The 27,173-nt window shown below is 57.1% G+C and overlaps 1 protein-coding gene across 3 annotated transcripts in view; it reads right to left on the bottom strand.

Annotated features, from left to right (window-relative positions):
- The window catches only part of GRM4 (glutamate metabotropic receptor 4), a 95,256-nt gene that overhangs the window by 38,174 nt on the left and 29,909 nt on the right, over window positions 1-27,173 (bottom strand). For all 3 annotated transcript variants that reach the window (XM_040982941.1, XM_040982939.1, XM_040982940.1), the window contains one exon: window positions 9,532-9,748. In XM_040982941.1, the coding sequence (XP_040838875.1) occupies window positions 9,532-9,643 (112 nt within the window). In that variant the 5' untranslated portion in view covers window positions 9,644-9,748. The remainder of the gene's footprint in view (window positions 1-9,531; window positions 9,749-27,173) is intronic.

Genomic DNA, 27,173 nt, shown 5'->3' on the forward strand with positions numbered 1-27,173 from the left:
CAGGCCAGGGTGCAGGAAATGGGGGAGTGGGCAAAGGGGTGACAAAGAACAACCCCTGTTCCCACAGGAAGATCCCAAAACTCTGCCAGGTCTCCCCAAGGACAGAGACCCCCTGCTGAGCATCCATCAGCCAAGGTGGAGACAGCAGGGGAAGGGTGACACGTCTCTGCAGTGAGCACCAGACAGCCTGGCATCACATTTCTAGAAAGACCACGGCTGCCTGGAACTCGGGAAGCAGAAGCTCCTGTAAGGGCTGTGGCTCATATGCAGCCTTGACCAGGGAAAGGCTCACCCTAGCCCCTGAGAGCTGGCCCAGGCTCCCCTGTGCTCTCAGGGTCCAGCCTTGCTTAGCTAGATCTCAAAGTGAGGGGACATGAGGCACCTAGGAAAGAGGGATGGGGACTCCCAGCTTGCTCCTGGATACAAGGTTAGGAGCATCACTAGTTCTCAGCAAGCCTTGGGGCTAAGACAACTTTTCAGAGTGGGACGGCCCCATGCCACACAACAAGGGACATCCTGGGACACTGGGCATTAAGGGGCAACAGAGACCCAAGTTGCTGTAACAATGCCAAGTGTATTTCTAAATAGGCAAGGAGTGCCCAGCCTGGAGCTCCTTTCTGATCTAAACCAGGGCCCAAAGTTTTTCCTGCAGCTCATCTAGCAGGTGCCACTCATACCCACTGCCCATGTGCCACTCCAAGTTGGCTTCAAGTCCCAGAGACAGTGGGGCAGGTACAGCCTCATCAGGCAGCAGCCAGACCTGGCCACAGAGCATACCTAGTCCCATTCTCCCAACTCCACCGGCAAGGTCCAGTCCTGCCACACAAGCCTCAGCCTACCCAGCCTGGCACCTTTTGTCCCACCTGCTCACTTCCTTTGCCTGGGGCCACGTGCAGACTCCCCAGCCCTGACCTGAGGCCCTGTAGGACCAACCCTGGTCTCACCTCACTTGGGTGTGTTTCCCAGTCCTTCCTTCCCTGGGTGTCCAAAACCACGGTAAATGGGAATCACTGGACCAGATGCCTCCATGCCCAACAGTCCCTGCCTCCAGGGACACAGCCACTGCTGATGGACATGCAGCCAGCATAGGGTGCTCCCTGACTCACAAAGCAGCCCTGGGCAAGGAGCTGTCAAAGACATCGTGGGTAGGGCCTGGGGGAGGACAGACAAGCACCCAGCCCTGTGGCTCATCCATTTACTAGCCACGATGGAGGCTGAGGCATGAAGGGCCAACAAGCAAGTGGACGGACAGCAGGGAGCTGCTGTCCCACCCCCAGCCCCTACCCTTCTTGACTGTCCCAGCCCTTTCTCTGTATCATCCTCTGCCTCCTCCTGTTCCGCTCTCACCTCCCTGTACCATACACACACTGCTCCCAGCACTCCACAGCTTCCAAGTCCACACAGCACAGCTGAATAAACTCTGTGTGTTTGGTCTCATTAGCACACGTCCCAGGTCACAGACCCTCCGTTACAGATCAGGAGGCCCAGCCCCGCAAGCCAGACCCTCGTCCTCTACAGCCCTGTGCCACCGCCCCAGCCCCTGCAGTGACTTCTGCTGCCCCTGTCCATGACCCTCACAGCCCCCCGGGTCTGTCTTCCCTACCCTCTCCTCCTTGTTCTGCATTCCTTTTGGCTGTGACTTTGTCCTGCTTCTTCCTCCCTCCCCGCCCCATCTCAAGACCTCCCTCGGGCCTGAGACATCGTTAGCTTTCCTTCTGCCTCATTAAAAATGAGAATTTGCATAGAATATCCATGTGAGCATTCTATGGGCAGCAAAATGGGGCAAGGACAGACTGCGGCATGGAACTGGGGAGGGAGGAAAGATGGTCACAAGGGGAGGGGGAGAGGACCCCAACCAAGAAGAGGTGAAGCGTCCGCAATGAGAGGCAGCCCTCCTGGCCTCCGACCCCTGCTGGGTACCTCTGATGGCTGACTCAGCTGTTTGGTCATTTTTAACAATGACCAACAAAAACCAGACTACCCCATTTGACAGAGAGGGGAACCCAGAGCCAGAGACCAGCAGCTAGTATTCAGACACCCAAGTGTGGCAGGCCTGGGGGGCCACACCTGCAGCCACTGGCCCTGCTGCTCTTTTGGGAGTGCCACCCTTCCTCTGCCTCCCCTGGACAGGCCCTCCCCAAATACCAACACCACTCCTCAATTCCACCTTCCTTTCCCTACAGCCACCCAGGCTACAGCAGGCAGCAAACATGTGCAGAGGGTTCACTAGAGGCCAAGGCCAAGGCCCAGCTGGGGATGAGTAGGTCAGGGGCCTTTACTGGGCAGGACTCCAACTGCATGGAGCCTGTGGGACACAGAACCGTGTGCTCTGAGAGCAAACTCAGGCTGTGGGGTGACCTCAGTGGGGCAAGAGGATGATCTAGAAGGAAACAGGGTCCAGAGAGGCAGACTTTTCAGGAGGACCAGAAGCCAAGAAACCAGAGATTCCACAGGGGAGGCATGACGGGGGAGGACCTATTCGTGCCCCAATATGACAAAAGTGAACACTGAGGCACAGGCCTGAAGCAACTATCCCGAGGTGGCAATTGGTGGCAGTGGAGCCAGGACTGGCGTCTGAGCCGCCTGGCCAGCATCTGGACTCTCCCACATGCCACAGGGAGGACCGTGTCAGATGGCTAGGCTGCACGGCTGCAAGTAGCAGCAGGTGGGGGTAGGAGTATCTTCCCTCGTGGGCCCTTGTGATGGTGGCCCAGGCCCTCTTCCTCCCGATGTTCCCACGAGACTGAAAGGCCAAGGAGCAGGGGAGCATGTCCCAGCAGTGACAGGCTTGGCATGCATCAGTGCTGAGTCACAGGGAGATGTCCCCCCAACACATACACACCAAGCGTGAAGCAGCAGGACTCATGACACCTGCCCACCCAAGGGACTCACCAAATCGAGAGTCGTCAGCACCCTGCCATTGGCCAGTACATCCAGGGAATCAGACAAAGTCCCAAGGCGGGGTCAGAACAGGCCAGGCCTGAACTGGTAGTCACACTAACGCCAACACCCTGCAATCGCCAAGCCTCAGCCAGGAGACCCAGCCGGTATGTGATTGGCCTTGTAGCTCGGTGGGGCATACCCACGCCAGGCTTACTTCATTTCCACCCTTGGCAGAGTGACAGAACAGGACACACGATAAGCCTTGAATTCAGGGAATCCTGGTTGATACCCTGGGCGGGGGGGTGGTGGGGGACACTTCCTAGGAAAAGGCATGGTCAGAGGACAGGGCAAACCAGGCCCTGGGCTGCTGGGTGCCTGTGCAGCGACCCCAGGAGGCAGCTGGTGGGAGAGTACCGAGGTTTTCCCTGAACAGCGTCTGAAAGCTATTAATACACAGATACATGGTGCTGAAGCCAGCACAGGGCTCCTCCTTGCTTCCCGGTGCCAGCACCATGGGCCAGCATCAGTCTCACTCCATGATGGTGGCGAGGTCTCATACCCCAGGCTCCACACACCCCGACATCCTCAAGATCAGACCCAGAAGGACCACCATGTGACCATGGGGCATCTAATGCATGAGGCCTTGCAGGGGTCCCCTTTCCAGCACCCTCTGGTGGAAGCGAATGTCTCAGGGTGCTCTCAGGATGGGCCAGAACAGTGGATGGGGCATATGCCAATGGGCCTTTGCCATAGATGCTTAACACAATCATCCCACATCAGCATCTATGGAAGAGAGCAGAAGCCAGACAGTGCAGGCCAGGGACAGGCCCCTGGGGGAACTGGGGTGCCCAGGAGTTTACTCACTGACTACTCTGCAAAACCTGAGGGAGGACACCCTAACCTTGGGAGCCCGAGGTGAGGTAGGAAGCCAAGGGACAAGTCTGCAGGTCCTGGGCTGATACAACAAGCCCTGTCCCTGCCAGCTCAGGAGAAAGTGGACAGAGCAGCCTGCGGGAAGGGGAGGCTGTGGCGCTGAGCTGTGATGGGCAGTGACACCGCCCCCGCCTCAAGCAAGTTGGGCATGGCAGGTGGCAAAGGCAGGCGCTAATTAATATACACCCCCTCCATCAAGCAGATTCAACCCCAAATGCCAAAAAGCACAGGGCTGGCCCAAGAGAAACTGACCCAAGCACCCCCACCTTGGCTCCCTGCTCTGTGGCCACTGGCACCAGCTCTAGACCCCTCAGCAGGTACCATCTGCCCCGTCTGCTCCTACCTCCAGGCTCCTGCTGATCCCCACCTGGCACACCCTTCCCTTCCTCTGCACTAGGCCCTGTGTGATGGCCTGGCCTCACAGGGGCCCTAGGTGTATCTCTTTGCAAACAACAGACCTGCCAGCACAGCCCTTGGCTAACTTATTAAGGTGAGCTCTCTGGGCACCTAGTGCAGGCAGGGCAGGTGCCAGGCCTGGTTGTGCACTGACCTCTGCCATGTCCACCAGGAGAGACCCATGCCTGTCTCCTCTCTCAGATGGGAGCTGGACACCTGGCAGGCACAATATCAAGCTGTAAAACCCAGGCCAGCTGGGAGACTCAAGGAGGTGGAAAGCTGCACCCCTTCCCCTCCTGGTCCAGGGGAGGCAACAGCTCAGGAGGAAGTACTTGATCAGGCCATGTAGTGGGGAATGAGAGGAACTGAATTTGCACTTCATCCTGAAGCAGTTGCCAACAGGTAACTGCAGCTTCTGGGAGATTATTTCTGGCCTTAGTGTATCGAGAGAGGGTGGGGGTAGCAGGGAGTCCCACTGTGAAATAGGCGGGGTCCCAAGGCAGCATGACCTCACTCCACAGATCTCCACCCTGCCGGCAGCCAGAAGTCACATCTCTCCGACACAGGGGGTGGACGGAAAACTGAAAAGTGAGTGGCTAGGGGCTGGAATTTTGTGATCAATCAATCATTCATTTGATAATCATTTGTTGAACAACCATTATGCACCAGGAGCTACACTGGATGCACGGGATGCAGCAGAGAATAAGACAGGCAGAAGTTTCTATCTACATGGACCACAAGCTGACAGATGCTGGACAGCTGCTCTAAGGAACACCAGGCATGCCAGGGAACAGAGAGACAGGCTGGGAAAGGGGCTGGTTACACGGGGTGGTCAGGGAGTGGGCCATCAGCCCGGCGCCAGATGTCTGAATCCCACACTGCAGTACCTGGGATTGATTCCCAGCCCCAACTCCAGACCCCAGCTTCCCAACAACACAGACCCTGGGAAGCAGTGATGACAGTTCAAGAGCTTGGGAGACCTACCTGGCTGTGGTACCAGCTCCTGGCTTCAGCCTCAGCTGTGCTAGCAACTGGCCAGAGGTCTGTCTGCAGAGGTGACAGTGAGGATGAGGGCTACGTGGACATCCAGCCATGCCGAAGACCCTGAGGTAGGCTCATGCATGGCACTTGAGGACCAGTGAGGAAGCTGCTGTGGTGGGAGCAGAGGAGGCATTGCGGAGGGGAAGGAGTTGAGGGCACATCCAGGTAGGAGGGGTTGGTTACTGGGTCCTGTGAGTGCCCTGGGCCAACCTGCACTCCCTGGCTCCCGGGAGCAGCCACAGTGCCAGCCCCTCTGGGTGACACAGCTCTTCTTTCCAACTGGCCATCCTCAGCAGGCAGGTGTCTCCTTGCCTGGCAGCCCAGAGAAAGATGAGCTCAGCAGAGCACCACCCTACCTGGCTGGGCAAGGGTCCACCTCCGACAGCAAGAGCCCGGGGTCTCCTTCCCCAGGCTGCAGGGACAGAGGCCATCTGAATGCAGGTCTGCTGTTCTGCCTGGAGCTGGAGGTCAGTGCAGAGGCAGCAGCAGCAGCGTGACTCACCAGCACCTCCGGAATGCCAATGGGGGGCCAGGGAAACCCAGAGGACTTAGAATTCCCTGCTGTGTATGGGACAGAACGTCCTCTACAGGGCAGGCCTGAGCCTCCCCCTCCCGGTGCCCTCCCCCTCTTCCCAGAGAGGTCATCTGGCTCTGGCCCACTCTGTTCCCTCTCCCCCCACTGGGGGGCACAGGCCTGGGTGTGCCCACCCAAGAGAACCAGCAACAAAGTCTCAGGGTGACCCCAAGGAGAGGCCCCTGCCAAGAGCTGCCACATGTACCCCAGTAGGTGCCCCTTGGTGGGATACACCTGCTGAAATCTGACGCTGATGCCAGCTGCCAGCTGCATGGCCTCAGGACAGGTAGTGAACTTGGGCTTAGCCGGGCAGTGAGGAAGCTGTGAGCAGTTGGTGAGTTCATGTGGGAAGGCCTGGGCTGCAGGACAGCTCCAGGGATGTCCCCAAGCGCAACCAGCTACTCGCGTCTCCCACCCAGGTGGGCGGGGGGGGTGGCTGAACACCAACCCCAGTGCTTTCACGAGGCCTGAGGCTGGCACCAATGCCTTGGTTTTCCTCACATGTGCAATGGGGGCCTGGTGCAGCAAACGGAAACTCCCCAAAGGTCCGTGCATATGGAAAGATGGTTGGTTATCCAAGATGGCACTCCAGACCCCAGCCCCTGAGAGCCCCCAGGACGCTGGGTGAGAGGCACAGCAGGCACTGCCACAGCTACATCAATGCCACCCCTGGCCTCCTGCCCTCCCACTGGAGTGACTCACTGGCCTTATCTCCAGAGCTCAGGCAGGGCCTGCTCTGCATGTCTAATCCAGCCCGGCTATGCTGCCGCCTGTCAATGCTGCCGGGCCCAACACTGCCTCAGCAGGGAGCAGGGAGGCCACTGAGCACGCACATGCAACACGTACATCCACACCCCCAACCTCACACAAGCCGCAGGCCTGGACTCCCCTGCTAAGGCAGGCCTGCCACTTACCTGTCCAGAAAGGTACCTGCACACACCTTCCCCCACTCCCACATGCATCTTGCCCTGGCCACCCCCAGAAGCTCAGCTTGCTGGCCTGTCAGAGTAGGCTGGCCTGACTCTAGGGGTCTGTCCTCCCGCCTCTGCCCTGGACACATCCTGCAATATCACCAGGTCAGCCCCAGGACTGGCTAGGATTAACATGCATCCCAAGCTCCCAACCGCAGGTGCCAGAAGCCTGCTTCTTCCTGACCACAACCCGGAGAGGCTGAGTGACAAAGGACCCCAGAGCCAGGAAGTGGCACGGCCAGAGCCCAGGTCTACTGGATAGCATCTGACCTGCTCACCATACACAGCCACTCCTGTGACCTTGCTCTTCAGCTGCAAAACAGAAACCAAACACGTACCCGCTCTCACCAGCCATCACCAGGACCTGGGACCTGTGACAGCCCCAGTGGCCTGGGCAGCACCAGACCATCCTAGGTGCCAGTTATGGGCTGCCCACCTGGAGGACAGAACTACCTGTCCCTCCCAGCTGTCAGGAAAGTGACCTATCCTGTCCTGCCTCAGTTTTCTTGTCTGTCAAACAGCTAGAATTATACCCATCTGAAGGTCAGGGCATGATAGCATGCCAGTCTGGCTCTTGCAACTCCAAGTGTGCATGCCCAGCAGGTCGAGTGCCCGCCTTCCCCTCCCTGGCACTCCTCCGAGCAACTCACCAATGATTTATACTTCAGAGGACGAATCAATACAATATACGGCCAAAGACATCTTTAATCTTTCACAGGGATTAGGCTACAAGGTACAGCGGCCTCTTTCTACCAGCCGCTCAATTCTGATTTCAATTTGGCCAGCTCGAGTGTGGTTTTCTCTCTCTTTTTCTTCTCCCCGGCCTAAAGACAGTCCTCCAAACCAAATTTCATTGCGGGCAGGGGCAAGGGTAGATGGCAGTGCAGCTGGCACAGGTGTCAATGGAGGACTCAGAAGGTGGCCCTGGCACAGCAGCTGCCCCTCTACTTTTCTGGGTTGCAAGGGCCTATGTCTTAAAATCCCGAGTAAAGTTTCTTTTTTCCAACTCCGCAACACCTGGTAAGGTGCTGGGAAAATGCAAACAATGACCCCAAGACCTTCCTTCTTTCTGCAGGCCTGGAGCACATCTGTCTCCCCAGGCTGGCATGGCGTAGGGTGGTGTGGCATGGTGCAGTCTGCCTCCTGCTTCCCCCAGTACCTGCGCCAGGACTGGACCATGCGCCCACAGTGAGGGGGCAGCAGGGGGCAGCAGAGAGGAGACATGGATCCAGAAACCGCTGAGAGGTCCAAGCCCGGGGATCCCACACCAGCTCCACCTGGAAGGAGCGCACTGCAGGACCTGGGCCTATTTCTCTCAGGCCGCTCAGTGCCTCGGCCTCCTCTGCTGTCCAACATGACGAAGCAGTGCCCACCTCCGGGAGCAAGAGGATCACCAGGGACAGCAGGTGCCAGGTACCTAGGGAGGGTGTTGTGGGCCCTGGGTGCTGCTTCCACGTCCCTTAGGGTAAATGCCAAGACCCTAGAGATGGCACCTTGAACAGAAAAGGCAGAGATCTGTGTGGGGGAGGCTTGGGGCTGCCGAGCAGGGGAGGGGCTGGTGGTACAGCCCAGGAGTGCTGTGTCTCTGCAGAACAGAGGAGGAAAAGATGAGTGGGCAGTCAGAGGAAAGGTGACCTGGGCCCCAGGCTCTGGCATTGCCATCTGGGGTCCCAGGGCAGCCACCAGCTAGCTTATCCAGAAGTGCAAGCAGCCCCCGTTTGGCCCTGGAAGCTAGAAGCTAGAAGCTGGGACCACGAACATCCGTCAGCACTGCCCCACTTCCCGCTGCCAATGTCGCCTCCCCCTCCGTTGGGCTGCGGGCACCGGAGCAGCTTTGGCTGTACAATTAAAGGGGCTTAGCCCAGATTTATGGCAGGATTATGCCTGCAGGGTGCTACCCGGGCTGGCCTCGGAATACTCCACAGACCTTAGGAAAGCAATTAGAGTTCTGGGGCCACGCAGGTAGAAGCCAGCAGACACCATCCCCCACAGTGAGGGTGCCAGGGCAGCTGGGCAGACGAGAGCCTCAGGGGAAATGGGGGGCAAGACAGAGTACCTCGCCAACCCCACGACCCATGGGCAGGGATGTCACCCTCTGCCTCAGAGCTTCCCTGAGTAGCTCCCCCTTGGCTCACCCCAGCCCAGGTCACAGAGTGCCCCCCCAACCCTGAAAGGTTGCCACGCTGCCCTTCAACCCTACCTACACCTTGGCCAGATCCCAGGGTCCTGCAGGTGCTGCTCATGCTCACCAAGTGTAAACTCTGCTGCCTCACAGTGGGGGACTCCTAAGATCAGCAACGGGTGCCTAAGGCTGTGGAATCATGTGTGCTGAGCTCCCCCAGCCCTATTACAGTGACCCCGTCTTCACGGAAGCCCAGCCACCAGGGTCAGCCCCTCTGACCCTCTGGGGCTGGGAATCCAAGATCCCAGCCTGAGAACCGGCCTGGCCAGAGGTCCACTGCTCGCTGCCCTAAGGTCAGTCTCCACCTCCCCACTTCCCTTCCTTCACCTGGGAGGACAGCAGTCAGCCTGCCCACCAAGATGTGGATGGTCTTGGACCCCCACCTATATGCAGTCCACCCATAGGAGTGTGCCAAGGCCATGGGCTGACCAAACTCCAGTGCATCGATAAGACTGGGGCCTACAGGGGATCCACCTCGGGCAGCAGGGCCCACAGCAACTGTTGGGGCGGCAGGCAGCCCCGGGCCTTCCTCGGCCTGGCTCCCGACTCACCATCTTCGCGGGACTTCTGGATGAAGGCCTCCACGCCGCTCTCACCATAGCTGCCCTCAGAGGCTAACGTGGACACGTAGTTCCACTTGAGGGCGCGGACGATGTCCACCATGGCCTGGGCCTGGTATGTGTCCGAGGGTACCACGCGGGAGAAGAAGTCGTAGCGGCTGTTGTCACTCAGGTCGGGGGCTGTGGAGGCGTAGCTGATCTGGGGGATCTGGGAGGAAGAGGGATGCTGATGGGGGCTGGTGCCTCTATACGCCAACTTCCCCTCAAGACCCACCCCTCCCCACAGACTCCGCAGCATTTGCAGGACCCCAGCCCCACCTAACTGGAGGAAAAGACCAAATTCCCAGCTCTGGCTCCTGAAGGGATTCTGACATTGCCCTCCAGGACCCTGTCCCTCCCAGCAGGGTGAGGCTGGCCCCACAGCATCCAGCCCCCTCTCCTAGGATGTCTGCTAACCAAGCTGACCATGCAGAGTCCCACATTCCAAGACACTCCATACACAACACACACACACACACACACACACACACACACACACACACACACACACACACATCAGGAGTTACTGGGTGCCTCCAACAGGACGTCCCAACTGCAGTCAGACTGGCTCAATCTGGGGACTGCGAGTGAGGATGGTGAGGGTTCATGCCCAGGCAGGCCCTCTTGTGATGACTCAGGAAACCCCATCCCCACAGCTCCCCAGGGGCTCAGACTTCCCACTCAGCCCTGCCTCCAGACCCCTCCTCCATCCCCACAGAGGGAAGCCCAGGAAGCTGGGGGTGGGGTATTCTCCAAGTAATCCCCTCTCCTTACAACCTGTGTCCCATTCCCAGTGCTCTCCAAGGCACAGCACTGTCACTGTCAGGACAGCTGCAAGCCACATGTGCTCTCCAAGGCCCCAGCCTGGAGTGCAGGGGTGGGGCAGGGCTGTCCCAGGGGTGGATGGGGCCAGAGAGTGGGGGACTTGTCTGGTGTCCCAGCAGGTGACTACCATCACAACCTGGCCAGATGTGGGGCTGTCAAGTCTCCTCACCTCTGCTGTGTCTGCAGCCCGGCACAGAGGGAGGGGACGCTCCATTTACATTCTCCTCAGAGAGCTCCTCTCCCAGCCACAGCCGCAGCAGCCGCAGCCAAAGGGTAGGGAGGCAGCCATGCCCACCCCGGCGCCAGCTGCTCCACCTCTCACCATCCAACACCATGCACCTGCTGTTCACTCCACACTGCTCTCGGTGCTGGGGACAACATACTCACATCCAAGACCCCTGGGACAAGAGCCAGGAGATCCCACAGCACCTGTCCGGTTCAGGTGGTCTCCACTGGGTCCACACCTCTTTTCTTTCCTCCTCTCTACCCAGAGTTCATGGACTCACCTCCACACATGCAGATCCTTCCTCGGCATCAAGGCCCAGCTCAAATGTCCTCTCCTCCTCCAGGCAGCCCTCCCTGAACCCTTGGACCCAGGTCTGCTCAGCCTCTCACGTCATCAAGTGCAGGCAGCAGGGCTGACTGCAGGGATGCCACAGGCCAGGAGGGACATGCAGAGGTGCCCAGACTGTGCCACCCCAACATCAGTCAACACTCTCTGTGCACACTGGCAACACCACCTGTGGAGGAGCAGGTTCTAAGGTGCTAGGTGATGCTGAGTTATTCGCAGCTGGCACCCAGGAGTGCCTCAGGCTTACAGAAGGGGTGAGCTATCTGTGTGGGGTAGGGAGGGGGCACATGAATAGGCCTCTCTCTCCGTCTCTTGCTCTCCAATCTGTCTGTTTCTTTTTGTCTCTCTCCCTCTTCTCTTTCTCTCCTTCTCCTCTCTCTCCTCTCTTTCCCTTTTTCTCCTCTTTCCTTCTCTCCCCCTTTCATGGTAAAAGACAGAAGCAGCTTCCTTCCAGGCTCGAGCAGCAGTGGCGACAGCTCTGAAACACGACTGTGTGTATGTGCATACATGTGCGTGCACACACACACGTGTACACTTACTGGAGCATGCCCCGAGTCTCAGCCATCCACATGTTCCCCAAGAATGCCCACTGAGCACCACAGCCTACAGGTGACCTTGGCTCTGGGACCAACAGGGCAGACACCTGCCCCTGAGGGGCTCTGAGAAACAGGTCAGTGGAATGGAGACAAGGAGCCAGAGGGGCTTCTTGGACATTAAGTCAAGACCCCAGCGGAGGCAGCTGCGTGGATATAAGAGGGAGAGTGTATCAGGCAGAGGAAATAGCCTGTGCAAAAGCTCACACACATAAGTGTGTAGGTAGGTGTGCCTGCATATGCAAATGTGCCCTGGCACCTGTGTGCTCCAAGCCTCGATCTGTCCCCAGGCCAATCCCACCTGGCCAGCAACCCACACGAGTGAGACGTCCACAGTTGGCACTGGGTCACCGGCTCCAAGAATGACTGAATTCAGGGATCCTGGAAAGCCCTAGGGAGAGGGCTGGGCAGCAAGGGCTGAGAGCTGCCCGACATCTCAGAGCCCTCAGGACATACCCACAACCTCAGCGGGACTGTACTCTGGGGTTCTGGGGGCACCACAAACTAAAGCCCCAGAACCCCAGAGCCCCACCTGGCCACCAGCCCAGGCTAGGCCAGATGCAGGCAGAGCTCAGCCTCCCCCACACCCAGAGCAGTCCCTGTCTCCCAGCAAGCAGGAACACTACATGGGTGGAAGCAAGCTCCAGCAATGGCTATTTGGCTCCCTGCCCTCCACGCTGGCTCTCAGCATCAGCCACTTCCTTTCCAGATGAAAGGCAGTGTTGCTTTCAGGTACATGAAAGCTGCACAAGAACGTGCAGCACAGCGCAAGCGCAGAGGTAGAAGAGCCTGCACGGGTTCTGCCCATCCACCAGCCCTTGGCGTCCCCTCCCCGTGGGCTCACTGCAGAGACCCAGGGCTCAGGAGCAGCTGTGCTCACAGCTGCCAATGCCCTCTTCCAGACCCTCCGCATGGCCTCCTTGAACCTCAGCAGGACTAGGGCAGGTCTGTGTCTCAAGAGGGCTGGGCACACTGCAGGCTGCAGACAGCTTCTGAGCGCCTCTCTGAGGGCCAGGCTGGAGACTCCCAGAGCTGTGGCCCTGGGCAGGGAGGGCAAGCCTCCAGGAGTGTGGGGCCAGCTAGGGGAAGGAGATGGGGCCAGTCTGGGCTGCCCAGGAAGGTACAAATGGGAGCTTCCCTGGGCAGGCAAGGAAAGTCTTTCCAGGCCGCACAGGGAGAGACATCACAGGAGGCCAGAATGGTGCCTCTGCTGCAAACAGGAGTTGGCAGGGGCAACCCTGGCAGCTTAGCAGGAGGTGGCAGGCACACTGCAGGAGAGGAAGGCCAGGAGCACTCACAGAGAGACACAGCACAAGGAGCACCAGCAAAGAGCCAGGGACCGAAGAGGAGCCACGGGGCTGTGCAAAGGGAAGCTCAGGGTCAAGAGGGTGCGGGGCTGGGAAGGGCAGCCCCAGAAGGGCACACGGCAGAGGTTCGGCACTGGAAGACCCCAAAGGGCAGCAGGGCTGGCCCCAGCCCACAGCCCTGCCTGACTCTGAAGGGGACCTCAAGATTCCAGAGCAGAAGGCAACAGTAACAGCAGTGGCCTGCAGAGGCCTCACATCCAACCCCTTCCCCCCCACCTGATTACCAAGAGGACTAACGTGAACCAGCCCAGCCTGGGGGAGAGAGGAAGCACACCCCAGGCAGGAGCTACCCAGGCAGGGCTAGGCCAGCACAATTGGTGGTCTCTGGAAGGATTAGGAAAAGCTCCAGTGGGGGAAGAGAGGCTACCTCAGCCCGCCCATGCCTCCCCTCAACCATCGCCTGCCCCATGCCCTTGGGGTCCCAACTGGGAACCCAGTTCAGGCCACCTGTGGGTGCACCTCAGGGCCACCCTGTCATGACCTGGCCTCGCCACCACTCTACCCCACAGACACATGACAGCCACCAACTCCCGACCCCAAGCACCCAGCCACCCTGAGGCCTGGCTGTGTGCCCATTTGCCCTGGGTTGGCCAGCGTAAGCTCCAGTACCATCAGCCAGCCCTGCCCTCAGCCTTTAACTCCCAGGGACTCTGTCTGGTCACTCAGCACTTAATGCCCCTAGCTGTGGCTTCCTGGGAAGCCATGACAGACTTCGCACAATCGTGGGCCTGCCAGAGGCAAACTCCTTCCTTCGTAGAACCGATACCCTGGTAGGAAAACAAGCAAGAACAAACCAACAAGCTGCTGCCTGCGATACAAGCTCCTATATGAGCACCAGTTCTTGTGCTGGCTGCTCCATTCCCAATCAGCTCCCTCCTAATCTGTCTGGGAAAGCAGCAGAGGATGTTCCAAGTGCTTGGGACCCTGCACCCATGTGGGAGACCTGGATGGAGTTCCTAGCTGCAGCAGCCATTTGGAGCATGGACCAGCAGATCAAAGATCTCTCTGTCTGTCTCTGTAACTCTGCCTTTTAAACAATAAATAATGTTTTAAAAAGTGAGTGAGAAGATTGGTGTATCATATAGCAGATGAACCACAAACAAATGCATGCAGCTAACATGGCCTGCGGCCCCTGGAGCCCACCAATCCTGCTGTGCTCTGCCTCCCCAATTGCAGGTACAGCCTCCACTCTGGGTACTTGGGGTTAGCTTAGCGGGGTTACAGGACAGGCCCTGGCCAATGAGCTGCAGGCAGATGATGCCTGCTACTTCTGGGCCCAAGCTTGGGGTTAATGGAGACCCTCTGCCATGGTGACTGCCACGGCTGCAGCCAGCCCTCTGCCACCCCAGGAGAGATGTGAGTCTCAGAGGCCACAGAGACTCAGGGTGAGGGGGTGTCCAGGCTCCGCAGCTTCCCCGTCCCATGCCAGCAGACTCCCACTCCAGCTCCGGCCAAGCCGGAATGATCCTTGCTCATCTCTACTGACAGCCTGGGAGTGTCGTGCACACTCATCACAGGCTGGATTGGAACGAACTAAATTAAATGCACATGTGTGTGCACAAGCACACACACACACACATCATAAAAGCTAGCACTTCCCAAGGGCCAAGCACTGCCCCAAGTGGCTCCCAGTGGCTTGCACCTCCGTCTTAGGATAACCTAAGGCAGTTGGCTCATTTCCTCTGAAACTGGGGAACAGAGAGATAAGCAGCTTCCCAGAGTCACTCAGCAGAGCTGGGATTTGCTCTCTGGAGCACACCCTCATAACTATAATGTAAAGCCCATCCCAACACAGGAGGGTCTGCACACACATCCATAGTTGTGCACAGAGACTCTGAGGGCGACACAGGGAGAGCCTCCAGTGGCAAGAGCCTGCCCACCCCACTCCCACCAAGGGAGAACTGCAGGAAGGGGGAGCCAGCCCCACTTTCTCTCCTCACTGGGTCTCCCCGACACACTTACTCTCCTGGCATCACACCGCAGCAGGGACTCAAGTGGCCCAACTGGCTCTGCCACCAAAGGTGGGGCAGAGATGGGCCTGTGAGTTCCAGAGGCTGGCATGCCTGACCCTGCTTGGAGCAGCAGCTAATTTCTAAATATAATTATTAATTTTATGCATATCATATGCAAACCTCCAGCTCCCAGATGAGATGGAGCTGATTTAATTAGAAATTCCATCATCGGGCCTTTGGGTGCGAGCTTTAAATGAGGAATTCCAACCGCACCCCAGGCCTTCAGAGAATGGGCTCAAGGCCCAGGACTTGTCTCCAAAGCTGGGGTGTGAAGCCCCTTCATCCGTGCCCTAGTGTCTCCCTGACCAGCCAGGTCAGAGCTCCACAGATGGCCTCTTTTTGTCTTGCCATCATGCAGGAGGAAAACAGCTCAGAAAGAGTCTGTACCTTCTTGCAGCCAGAATATTGGGATATTGCAGGTGGGTGGGTGCCTGTCTTTCCGAAAAACCCAGACAGGCTCTCTTTGAGGAGCCCCTGCTGGGCACTGATGCAATGCCTTTCCCAGCACAACCCAGCACCTGTCACAGCCCAGCACCTAACATTTCCACACACAGCCCTCTCCTTCACCATGGACAGCTGCAGCCACACCACCCGGCACACATGGGGCACACTACCTCGGGGTCCCTGCCCCAGCTCTTCCCACTCCTTGCCCACATCCCCATGTGACCTGCTCCTTCCTTCCTTCCCTTCTAGAACTTCTCTGCTTTCACCCCCGCCCATTGCCCCCCCACCTGCCCCAACCTCTTCAGAGCATACTCTATCTCCTACTTGGTTCTTTCTCGTGTGTCTTCAGTGAATACAGGGGACCCTCCACAGCCTCTGAGATCAGTCTTAAGCAGCCAGGGAAGAAACCAAGGCTAACCTAGCCCAGACCACGGGAATGGTGGGTGGCCATGTTCTCTCTATAGCAAGGTACACTCTGCAAATGGGTTGCCCACAGCAGCACCCAGTGCCCAACATGCAGAAGGCAGACCAAATTCCACCACTCCCTCCCCACCCAGGCCCGTTGCGGCCTCCAGTGGGGGTGGGAAGACTCCAGGGGGCTGCCCTGGTCTTGTCTCTACTCCTCAGCCCAGCCTGCTTGCCCGCCAGCCCGCCAGCCTCTTATCAGAAGCAGCAGGCATGCGGATGAATTTCCAGGCCTGCTCTGAATCCTGTTTTCCAACAGAGAACCAGACGCGGGCAACAGGCCTTTGAGCGAATATTTCCCTGGAAGGCGCCTTTACTCAGCCCCTTGTCTTGCCCTTTTGAACATTTCTGTTTCCCTGGACGCCCAGGGCCAAGCCATCCGTCCCCACCCCCGGATGGCAGGGAGGCTGGGTAGTATGGGGGAGGGGAACTCACAAGGGATACAGGTGCAAAGCAGGGCAGCAGCTAGGGGCAGCTAGGGGCAGCAGCCACAAGGCCAGGAACAAAGCAGAACCACACCTCTGCACCACACTATTTCCAGAAGCAGATGTGGATCAACAGTGTTGCAAACTAGGCAAGAAGGAACCATGCTGTGGGGAGCTAGGAAGGGGGCGCCCCTGTAGCCACTGCTCCTTGCCTCCTTTTCCAAGGAGGGTTCAAGCCCCAGTCCCCAGGGGTGAGACTCAGCTGCCTGAGACAATGGCCCACACCACCTGCCAGCAAGCCTCAGTCTGCTCATCCATCAAATGGGCATACATGGAGCATCTGGACTGGTTCAGTCTCCCTGGCAGGGTCAGCCAGGAGAAGGGAGGGGGGAAAGAGCAGCCATTCCCACCCACTGAGCCCTGCCACGGACTGAGCCCGGAGGGCTAGACATGATAGTGTCCTCAGAGAATCAGAGCTTGTCCAGGGCCACCCAGCCTGTCTGATGGCCAAGCCAGGCCTTCTCCATGCACAGCAGTGCCTAAGGGCTGGGGAGCTGGGCACCAGGCCATGTCCAAATGTACACCAGGCAGGATGACTATGGCACCCAAGGGGCCAAGCTGGAAGTGAAGCTGCCCATGAACCATCAGGTAGAGGACTGTCCAAATACCAGCTGGGCCCCTCACTGTCGGTCACCATCCCTGCTCCAGGCTCCCTGTGTGTGTATCGGCCTATTCGCTTCACCAGAGAACCTTGGGAAGCAAGCACGATGGCAGAGCTTCATCCAGAATGTGCTGAAACAAGACCACACAGCCAGTTGGCCTGGTTCCCACACCTGTCAGCTCGTTCCCTGCCCACTCCCAGCCTCCTACCCGCAGCCCTCACCATCCAGCACCGGGGAAGCAGCAGGATGTGTGTCAAGACACACCCCTTGGGCCCACCCCTGCCTCCCATTCCTGAAACTCATTTTATGCATGTATTCAGTGGGAGTTTAATGGCCCCTGCTGCCCTCACAGGTGAGGATGTAGGGAGGAAGGAGCCCTCTGGCTGGCACACAGCTGAGGAGGGTGAGGAGGCAGCGCCAGAGCCAGGAGGGTGGCTGTAACTGTTCCTGGTGCTCTGATGACCACTTGGCAAGCACTGAACCAGTGATGGGGTGTGGCCAGGCTGAAAGAGAATTAACCGCAGTGTCTAACCAGTGCTTTCCCAAGCCAAGTTAATGTGCAGCTCCGTGTGTGATGTATTGTGCTGTATTAATACAATGTGATATAATGGGATGTATTAACATTATTGAACACATGAGCCGATAAAAGTCACATCACCATCACTCCACAGAATTTATATCCCAGCCAGGCCACTGGCAGGCTGGCAGCCCAACTGCAGGGAAGAGGCTCCCAGGGGACTGTGGGGGCTCCCACAGGGGGAGCAGGGCCTGAGCCTTGGTGGAGAGGGGAACCAGAGGCCAGGCTGAAAGCAAGTGCAATGAAGCAGGCACAGCCAAGCTGGCAGGAGTGTGGGGGTGCCTGCTGTGACCAGGGTGGGGCTGCTCCTCATGGCACCTGCCTGCAGGGCACTGGCACCTGCAGAGCACAGGACCCGCAGCTCCTTCCCCACCATCCCCTCCTCTGGCTCCTCTATAGCTCCCCCTACCCGACCTAGCCACAGTGTCCAGTGCCACACTCTATCCTCTCCCCACTCACTCCCAGAGGCACAGATGCCCCCAGCCAGATTCTCACAGTGGCACCTGGGGGACGGGGCAGGAGGACACAGCCCATTCTGCAACTCCAGGCCCGCCCCACCCCACCCCTCAATTACCAACAAATGCTGTCAGCACCACCTGGAGAGCAGACCCCACCTCTGCCACTGCCATCCAGGCTTCACGGCTCCAACACCTCTGGATGGGCTGGTATAACAGCCTCTCACTTCTTCTCAGGTCTCCTCCCACACTTACCACCTCCCCCCTCCACACACACACACACACACACACACACACACCCGCCCCACCTGGCAGCCAGAGGAACCAGGTTCAAAGCCGAGGCAGATCCTGTCTCTCCTCTTCCCAGGAGGGTCCCATCTCAAGGGCTCACAGGACCTATGCAAGCTGCCTCCTCAAGCCCCCAGCCTCACCCCGCTCCCCTCGCCTGTGCTCTGCCTGATCCTGCCCACACTGTTCCTGCCAGCAGATGACAGCTGTCTGCCTCCCACTGGAGCATCGGTCCCAGGGGGACAGGGGCAAAGACTCAAGACAGTGTCTAACACCAGAATTCCCAATGGAGGCCCAGTCTATAAGGGGTGTCAGGGATGCAGCTGGCTGAGCCACACACACAAGATTTTTCTTTAAGACTCTACTGTGGGACCAGTGTGGTAACGTAGCAGCTAAAGTTCCCACCTTGTGTGCGCCATGATCCCATATGAGTGCTGGTTCTATTGCAGTCAGCCCGTTTCCAATCTAGCTCCTTGCTTGTGACCTGGGAAAGCAGTCAAGGAAGGCCCAAAACCTTGGGACCCTGCACCCATGTGAGAGACCCAGAAAAAGCTCCCAGCTCCTGGCTTCAGACTGGCTCAGCTCCGGCCATTGCAGCCACTTGTGGAGTGCATCAGTAGACAGAAGATCTTCCTCTGTCTCTCCTCCTCTCTATATATCTGACTTTCCAATAAAAATAAATAAATATTTTTAAAAAAAAAAAAAAAAAGGATTCTACTGTGGGAATGGAGAGGAACCAGCATAGTGACTCAACGGGTTAATCCTCCACCTGCAAGCACCACACTCCCACATGGGTGCAGATTCTATCCCAGCTGCTCTACTTTCCATCCAGCTCCCTGTGTGTAGCCTGGGAAGACAGTGGAAGATCGCTCAAAGCCTTGGGACTCTGTCCCCATGTGGGAGACTCAGAAGAAGCTCCTGGCTCCTGGCTTTGGATCAGCTCAGCTCTGATCCCTGAGGCAATTTGGGCAGTGAGTCACTGGATGGAAGATCTTTCTCTCTGCTTTTCTTTAAATATAACTTAAAAAAAAAAAAACAGAGAGACTGTTGGGGTAATTTTTCTGCTCCTAAACAATTCGAAGTGGAGGGAGTTAAAGCCTAATGGCTAAGACACCCAGGTCCCATGCCACAGCACCCAACTCCAGCTTCCTACTGGTGCAAATCCTGAGGGACAGCAGGTGACGGCTCACATGGCTGGGTCCCTACCGCCATTGTGGGAGACCTGGATCATGCTCCTGGCCCCAGACTTCAGCCTAGCCTAGCCCTGGGCACTGCAGGTCGTCTTGGGGGTGAACCAACAGGTGGAAGCTCTCTTTCTCTCTGCCTTTCTCTCTCTCCATCGCTCTGCCTTACAAATAAACAAAGCAAAATAATGAAATAAGAGTTTGAAAATCACTGTTCTGGCTCCAGAATGGACAGGCCAATGATGGCAATTTGGCCAAGGCTACAAGGACAGACCAGACTGACGCATGCCAGGGCAGGAACACTGGCCTTGCTGAGCCCTGGGGTGAGGTCCAGCCTGCAGGGAGGTAACTGCACAGGGCTTCTCTTGGTACTTGGCTGCCCCCTATTGCTGTCCTCAGGCACTAGAGGTCCCTGCTCTAACCCAATCTCTGCCAGCACACTTAGGAAAGGACTCATGTTGGAGTACACTCCATGGCATTCTATCCATCATGGGGGGTCTCTGCTGTGAAATAGGGGCTTCTGGCTCTGGAGACCATGGTGGAGCCATGGGCCCCCACCCTGCACATGCTCAGAATGTACTCACTGGGTTATCTCCAAACATTGTCCTCCAAGTGGCACCGTGGTGGGTCCCAGGATGCCACAGGGAGCAATGGTGAACAGACCAGCCCCAGGGAGCCCAATGCAGTGGACAGAGTCCTCTCACTGAGGACACACACACACACACACACACACACACACTAGCACACAGGTAACCACAGGGCCTGAGATGTGCAAGGGCTTCCAGAGATGGGCCGGGCAGCCAGGAGGAGCAGCCCAAGCAGAGGGCACCGAGCTGACACCATGAGCAAGTACAGGCCACACCCAGGCTGGGGGATGAGGAGCCCAGGCAGCAGGGCAGCAGCTAAGAACCCACAGCACATTCAAGGAACAGGATGATAGGAATACAGCGAGCTGGGGGCACTGTGAAGTGAGGCCGTGCAGAAAACAGCTCTGGGGGCAAACAGGACCAGCCAGGAGGCCAGTCGGGAGGCCACTGTGCTGGTGCAACAGGAGGATGATGATGGCTGCTCCACCAGCAAGCACTGTCTGTGAAGATGGGGAGAAGCAGGGCCTTCCCTGCAACCCTCAGGCGCCCCAATGCCTCTTCCTGGGGACACACGCCTGCCAAGCCGAGCAAGGCCAAGACCTTTCCTCCCAGGTAACTGGGCTCCTGCAGGTCCCCAGCTCCCCTTACCTGCCATGTCTACCTCTGCAGGACATAACAGCATGAAGCTCCTGGGCTCTGTCACCACTCACCATGTTACCAGTCGCAGTCCCTCCCTCAGTTTCCATCTGATGGTCCTAACAAACACTGTGATAACAGCTAATATTTATCCTGACAGGGTGCAGGCCTCTCCACCCAACACCCCACAATTCATCCTGTCCTCAGCAGAAATCCTTCACCAGCTAACTGCCCGGCCTTCCTCCAGGCTTAAAGTAAGAGCCAGTTCACCTAGATCCTCCCCAGACAAGGAGGGGACAGGTGGGAGGTGCCCACAGGCCCTGCCTGTCCCAGGACCACTTTCCAACAACCAGTGATGCAAGCTGACAAGTCTTTCATGGAGAGAAGCTCTCCCTGTGTGGGCACCCATAGAGCAGGCCCAGCTGGCCACTCAGGTGCCCCTGGCCATTCAGGAAGAACACAGAGCCCCAGCCCGAGTCCCTCCCGGGTCTGCCCCAGTGCCCTCAAGTCTGCAGTCCCCAACTCTGCAGCCAGAGTGTTTCTGCTCAAGCCCACCTATGTGACCCAGGAGGCAGCACTGTTTGTGGAGATGGGTTACAGGGTGGTGCTTCCAGCATCCCTCCAAAGTCTCTGGCCACTGCTGCCCATTACTGCCCTATTGGAGGCAATAGGCAGCTTTCAGGGTCTCACAGCAGCCCACTCCTGCTGCAGGTAGCCTGAGATGAAAATGAAATCTACCCCCCTGACTCTTTCAAGGGGGTCTGGGTCTCTTCTCTGGAGCCATAGGGCCCAACCTGGGCCCTGAGCTATATGCATCCCCTGCTCCTGGCCCCCACTCAGTGCTTACCGCACCACCAGCTGCTTGGCCTCCTGGGGGTGGAGGAGGCCTCGGTCGGCAGAGGCACACACACAGGCGCATGTGGCATATGCCCACCTGTCCAGGAGCCGTCACTGCAAATATCTCAAACCCTCGTCCCTCAAAGGAAAGCCTGGCCTGGGTGAGTCCCACTGCCCACCGCCCTCAGCAAGTCCATGCCCCTGCGCTTCCTCTGGTCCCGGGCCTCTTGGTCTCTGCCTGTACTGTGTCCCTGCCCAGCTGCGTTTTCCCAGGAGCTCTCACTTATCCACAACCCTAGGGCAAGTGTCCCCCTATGGGATGGTTGTCACCAATCATCTCTTCTAGACAGCTCCTCCTGCCCTCGGTGCACACTCCCCAGGGCCAAGACAAGGAGAGGGCAGCAGTGTTAACAGAGCCTTTGGCAGAGCCCAGATCATCCAATTCCCCATCCCATCCTACCCAGCCACCTGTCAAGCAGTCAGGCCTCCCAACTGCCCCAATGTGACTGCCAGCAGGAGATCCAGCCTGCAGTGGGCAACCCACGGGCAGGCAGCAGGAGGACTGAGCACCCCAGCACCAGCCCAGGTGTTTCTGCCCACCTCACTCACTACGTGTCCTGCTCCCCACCAGACATTAGGGAACGAGGTGGCATCCCTGTCCGCCCCCCCAGACACAGCTTCCCACCCCGGGTTCTGGGTACCTGTTGCTACTCCCTAGTCATTCAGATCTCTTCCTCCCACCCCATTATCAAAGTTCCAGGGACGTAGAGACCCTCACCAAGCCAGAGGGCCCTGCCTAAGAACCTGGAGTGGGCCAGCCTCCTTCCTCACCCCCAAGATTGCACCCTAATAACTGCGGGGGAGGTGGATGCTCACCCCGAGAGTGGCATCTGAAATTGGTTTCAGTAATCCTGTTGAACCAGGAGGAAATTAACAAATGGGAAGCCGGCTAGAAATTAATCACACTTCTCCCTGTCTGTCCCCCTCATCTTCCATATTAAGCCATAAAACACAGAATTAAATTAAGCACCAGGCCCTCACTGTCCCCCCTCCTGTGACAGCTCTACAAGCTGCAGTAGACTGGCAGCCACGGCCCAGCCACAACACCCCCACTCCTGCCAACACCCAGCTCAGGGGCTCCCTAGAAGGGGCCCCTCAGAGAGCACAGTGCCTGCCTGGTTCTTCCTGCCAGCACCTGGTCAGCAGCCGAACCTGTCAATGCACTCCACTGCCCTCTTGAGGGCCAGCAGGTTGGATTCCCCATGGGGATGCGAAAGGCCTGGACGTGGAAGAGGAGCCTGAGCTTCCCCAGGAGGCCATCTTGGTGACCACAGCCAGCTCCAGCTGCAAGCAGTGTCCTCTTGGCAGGAAGGGACATGGGGGCAGAGCAGGGGAAGCTGAGGAGGGACTTTCAGGAAGACAGGCCTCAGCCCATCCACGGAGCCCAGGGCATGAAGCACGTGATGGCCTCATACTCGGAGGCCAGACACACCCCTCATTCTCTCTGACCACCCCAGGGCCAGCCCAGATTCCCCTCCCCTGCAGCTTTTGAAAGCACTTACAGGACCCTGCACGGTAGCCTAGCAGCTAAAGTCCTCGCCTCGCACATGCCAGGATCCCATATGACGCCGATTCTACTCCCAGAAGCCCTACTTCCCATCTAGCTCCCTACTTGTGGCCTGAGAAATCAGTCGACGATGACCCAAAGCCTTGGGACTCTGCACCTGCATGCGAGACCCAGAAAAGGCTCTAGACTCATGGCTTTGGATTGGCTCAGCTCTGGCCATTGCAGCTGCTTGGGGAATGAATCAACAGACAGGAGATCTTCCTCTCTCTCTCTTCCTTTCTGTATATCTGACTTTATTTTCCTATAAAAATTAAAATTTTTTTTAAAAGAAGAAAGCACTTATGTCTCCAACCTGGGCCAGTTTTTGCAGTCACAGGCTCCCAAATCCCTACTGAAAGCCTGTGCTAAACCATCCTCTGGGGTCATTCATTTTGGCTTGAAGAATTGTCATGATAATGACCTCCCACCTACACACACTCCCTGCTCCCAAATGTCACAATCACCCTGTGAGGGAGGTATCTGTCATGGCACCCACACTATGGGGTGGAACGCTGAGGTTGAGAGAGGATCCCAGACAAGGTCCATCTAGCAGCCGGTTGGAGAGGAGACGTGGGAAGCCTCTGCAGGTTGTGGGGTCAACAGTGCCCTGGGAGGGTGGGGAGAAGGGGGAGGAAGACAGAGCAAGAGCAGCTTGCTAAAGCAGCTTGCTAAAGGTATAGTTCTCATCCGAAACCTTCCAGAGGCCCTTGCAGGCGGTCCATCCAGCCCTGCCCCGCCCTCTCTCTGTTCTTCCTCGATCAACCAAGAACATCCTTCCTCTGGGTCTTCACATGACTGTGCCTCTATCCCCATCCTCACCAAAAGAAGAAAAAAACAACACTACCAGCCATCCGTCTGCTTCCACATCACATGGGTCTATGCTCTAGCATCCCCTCCCCTGGCTCCCAACTGCCCCTCCGTGCCACTCAGCATACCTGACCAAAAACAACACTACCAGCCATCCGTCTGCTTCCACATCACGTGGGTCTATGCTCTAGCATCCCCTCCCCTGGCTCCCAACTGCCCCTCCTGCGCCACTCAGCATACCTGACCTTGAGTGTCCCGTCCACATTGGAACTGTCACTCACTGTGGTCTCTCTCCCCTCCAGGTGGGCAAAGCTTGTACATGTTGTAGGTCACTGTGTATGCTCAATGTGGCCACTACTGAAGAGTGGGTGAATGAATGAATGGCATGGGCCACCATCACCTCCAGTGTAGACTGTGCCAGCTATCGCCTCACCATTTTCTCAACCTCAGGCCTCATTCTGCATCTGACCTCCAGTCAACACCAAAAACAAATATGTCTAACTCCCAGGTCCAGTCAGGGACCAATCTTGCAGGATCAAATTCACATCCTTGGTCCAAGCCCCCTGCCAAATCCACCACAGGCCACCCAGTCCACCCCCATGCCACAAGTCCTGTTGCATCCCCATCAGACATGCCACAGTTCCCACCACAGCCACCTCTCTGTGGAGAACACAGCCATGGCTCCACCTCTACCTGCAGGACACCTGCCACCTTTCCCAGCAAACCCTGCACGTCTTACCAGAACTGCCCCCTCTCTCCCTATGAGGGCCCCAGACTCATCGACACAACACCCCCGTCTGAGCAGTGACTCAATATAGGGGGTGCCCCATCCAGGAATGATCAGCTTTACCCACTGGCCACCTTGAACATCCCACCACCTGCACCTGCTTTGCATAAACACAAAGCATCATGAATACTTGACAGGTCAAAGGGAGCTAATTAACACATAGGCCTGGAGGGTGCTTACTAACAGGGACCTTCCCTCCACGTCACTGTCATTTCACGCTGACTGCATGACAAACAGGGCTTTAAGTGTGTTCATCGCTACACACAAGAGCAGCCAGTCCCAAACTCTGTGACCTACACTCAAGGTCTCTCCAGAGAAAACTGAGCCCCATTGGTGAGGAATGCAGCGCCTTGTAAAATGGTAGTATTCAGGTCTGGCACAATGGCTCAGTGCTAAATCCTCGCCTTGCACATGCCAGGATCCCTTATGAGCGCCAGTTCACATCCTGGTTGCTCCTCTTTCCACTCAGCTCCCTGCTTGTGACCTGGGAAAGCAGTCAAGGATGGTCCAAAGCCTTGGGACCCTGCACCCACATGGAAGACCCAGAAGAAGCCCCAGAATTCTGGCTTCAAATTGGTTTAGTTTCAACCATTGTGGCCAATTGGGAAATGAAAAAGCAGATAAAGATTTTCTCTGTTTCTCCTTCTCCCTGTAAATCTGCCTTTCCAATAAAAATATATAAATAAATCTTTAAAATGGCAGTGCTTTGGGGTCGGCATTGTAGTAAAGATACCATCTGTGACACCAGCATCCCTTACGGGCACCTGATTGGGTCCCAATTGCTCCACTTCTGATCCAGCTCTCTACAAATGCATCTGGGAAAGTAGTGGAAGATGGCCCAAGTGCTGGGCCCTCTGCACCCACACGGGAAATCTGGTAGAAGCTCTTGACTTCAAACTGACCCAGCTCTGGCCATAGTGGCCATTTGAGTAGTGAACCAGTAGATGGAAAATCTGTCTCTTTGCCTTTCAACTAAATAAATAAAAATTTTTTTTAAATGGCAGTGCTCTGCCTTCAATCCAGCCAGCAGCACCTGGTCCACGGGCAGCTTGGCGTGTACGCATGAGTGTGCATAGATGTGTGTGTGGCTGTCTCTGTGGGTGAGGACAGCAGGCACAACACAGCCACCGCTGAATTATTAATTTCATACATTGTCAGCACAGTAGAGAGAGCAACCGTGTCTCCAGGCTTCAATTAAAACATCAAGGCGCCCGCACCGTCTGCCCTGCCACATGCCCAGCTCCCACCAAAACCTGAAGGCGCACACCTCCGGGGAAACCACAGGCTCCCAAGCCCCCTACAGCCACGTCTCTGCATCCTCTTCAGGACCACACACAGCTGCCTCCAGCCACCCTCAGTGAACCATACTTGGAGGGTACTCCAAGGCACCAAGGTCAACCCTGAGGCCTCTGAAAGTCCATCCAGCAACTCCAGTCTTCCAGCCTTCCCAAGGGGTCTTGCTGGGTTTGGGGTCCAGTCTCAGTCCACCTGCTTCCTGCCCTGACCAGGAGGCCAGAGTTCCAGGTACCACATCACCCTCTTGAGGCTCCAAGCAGAACAGGATACACATTAACCATGGCCTCCCTGACCTCTGTATTTTCACTCAAGTGCTGGTAGCCAGCATATGTGGGGTGGGTCTCTATCAGGGGCTTTGAAAAGATGAAAAACTAAGGTCCCAACATCCAATCCACACGGCAAGGCCTTTACTAACACACAAGTGGGTTTCCGTGGCCTGGAGGCCCACTCCACCCTGGAAATCCCCAATTCTAGGGCACAGACACTGCTGACAGAAAAGCTGACAACTCCTTCAGGAGCTAACTGGGTCACCCGCAAGATGAAATTCAACAAGCCCCAGACTAGAATATGCGGCCGAGCGAAAAATCAAAGTGGGCGAGCTGAAAAAGAGCAAGAAATCCCAACACATGCTGCCTACTAGTGCTGTGCAAGCCCAGGCTCCGGGAATGGGCAGCGCGGCAGGGGCCTCTCTGGTGCCTTCCAGACACTCCTCGGCTTTCTCACCTGCAAGATGGGAGCAGCAAGCCTGACTCCCGGGTGCGCGACTCACAAGAGATAATCCAAATGGCACGTGAACTCAGCCATACCTTTTGTGAAGTACCTAGAATACCCCAAGCACAGGTGGCTACAGCAGGGCAGGATTTGGACGTGATGGACTCACAGGCAAACACCCACATGGTCAGTGTTACCCTCAGGGTGGAAGACAAGGTGGCGTTCAAGATGTGTTTCAGTGCACAACTACAACTTCCAAAGCAAAGGAGGGTGGCTAGAAGCTCCCGTCTCTTTCGGCTAAACAGTTGGCAGCATCTCCTGAGGCTCCTCCCTCTTGGCAGCCTGAGCCAGAAACTCACCCTAAAGTACCCCCCCCACACACACACACAGAAATAGCATTAAAGGTTGAATGTATTTGGATGCAAAAAACCTTGAAATCCATGCAGCTTTTTTTTCCAT

The sequence above is a fragment of the Ochotona curzoniae genome, unplaced genomic scaffold (assembly GCF_017591425.1).
Source record: "Ochotona curzoniae isolate NIBS_2020 unplaced genomic scaffold, NIBS_Ocur_1.0 contig_3819, whole genome shotgun sequence".
Classification (NCBI taxonomy): domain Eukaryota; kingdom Metazoa; phylum Chordata; class Mammalia; order Lagomorpha; family Ochotonidae; genus Ochotona; species Ochotona curzoniae.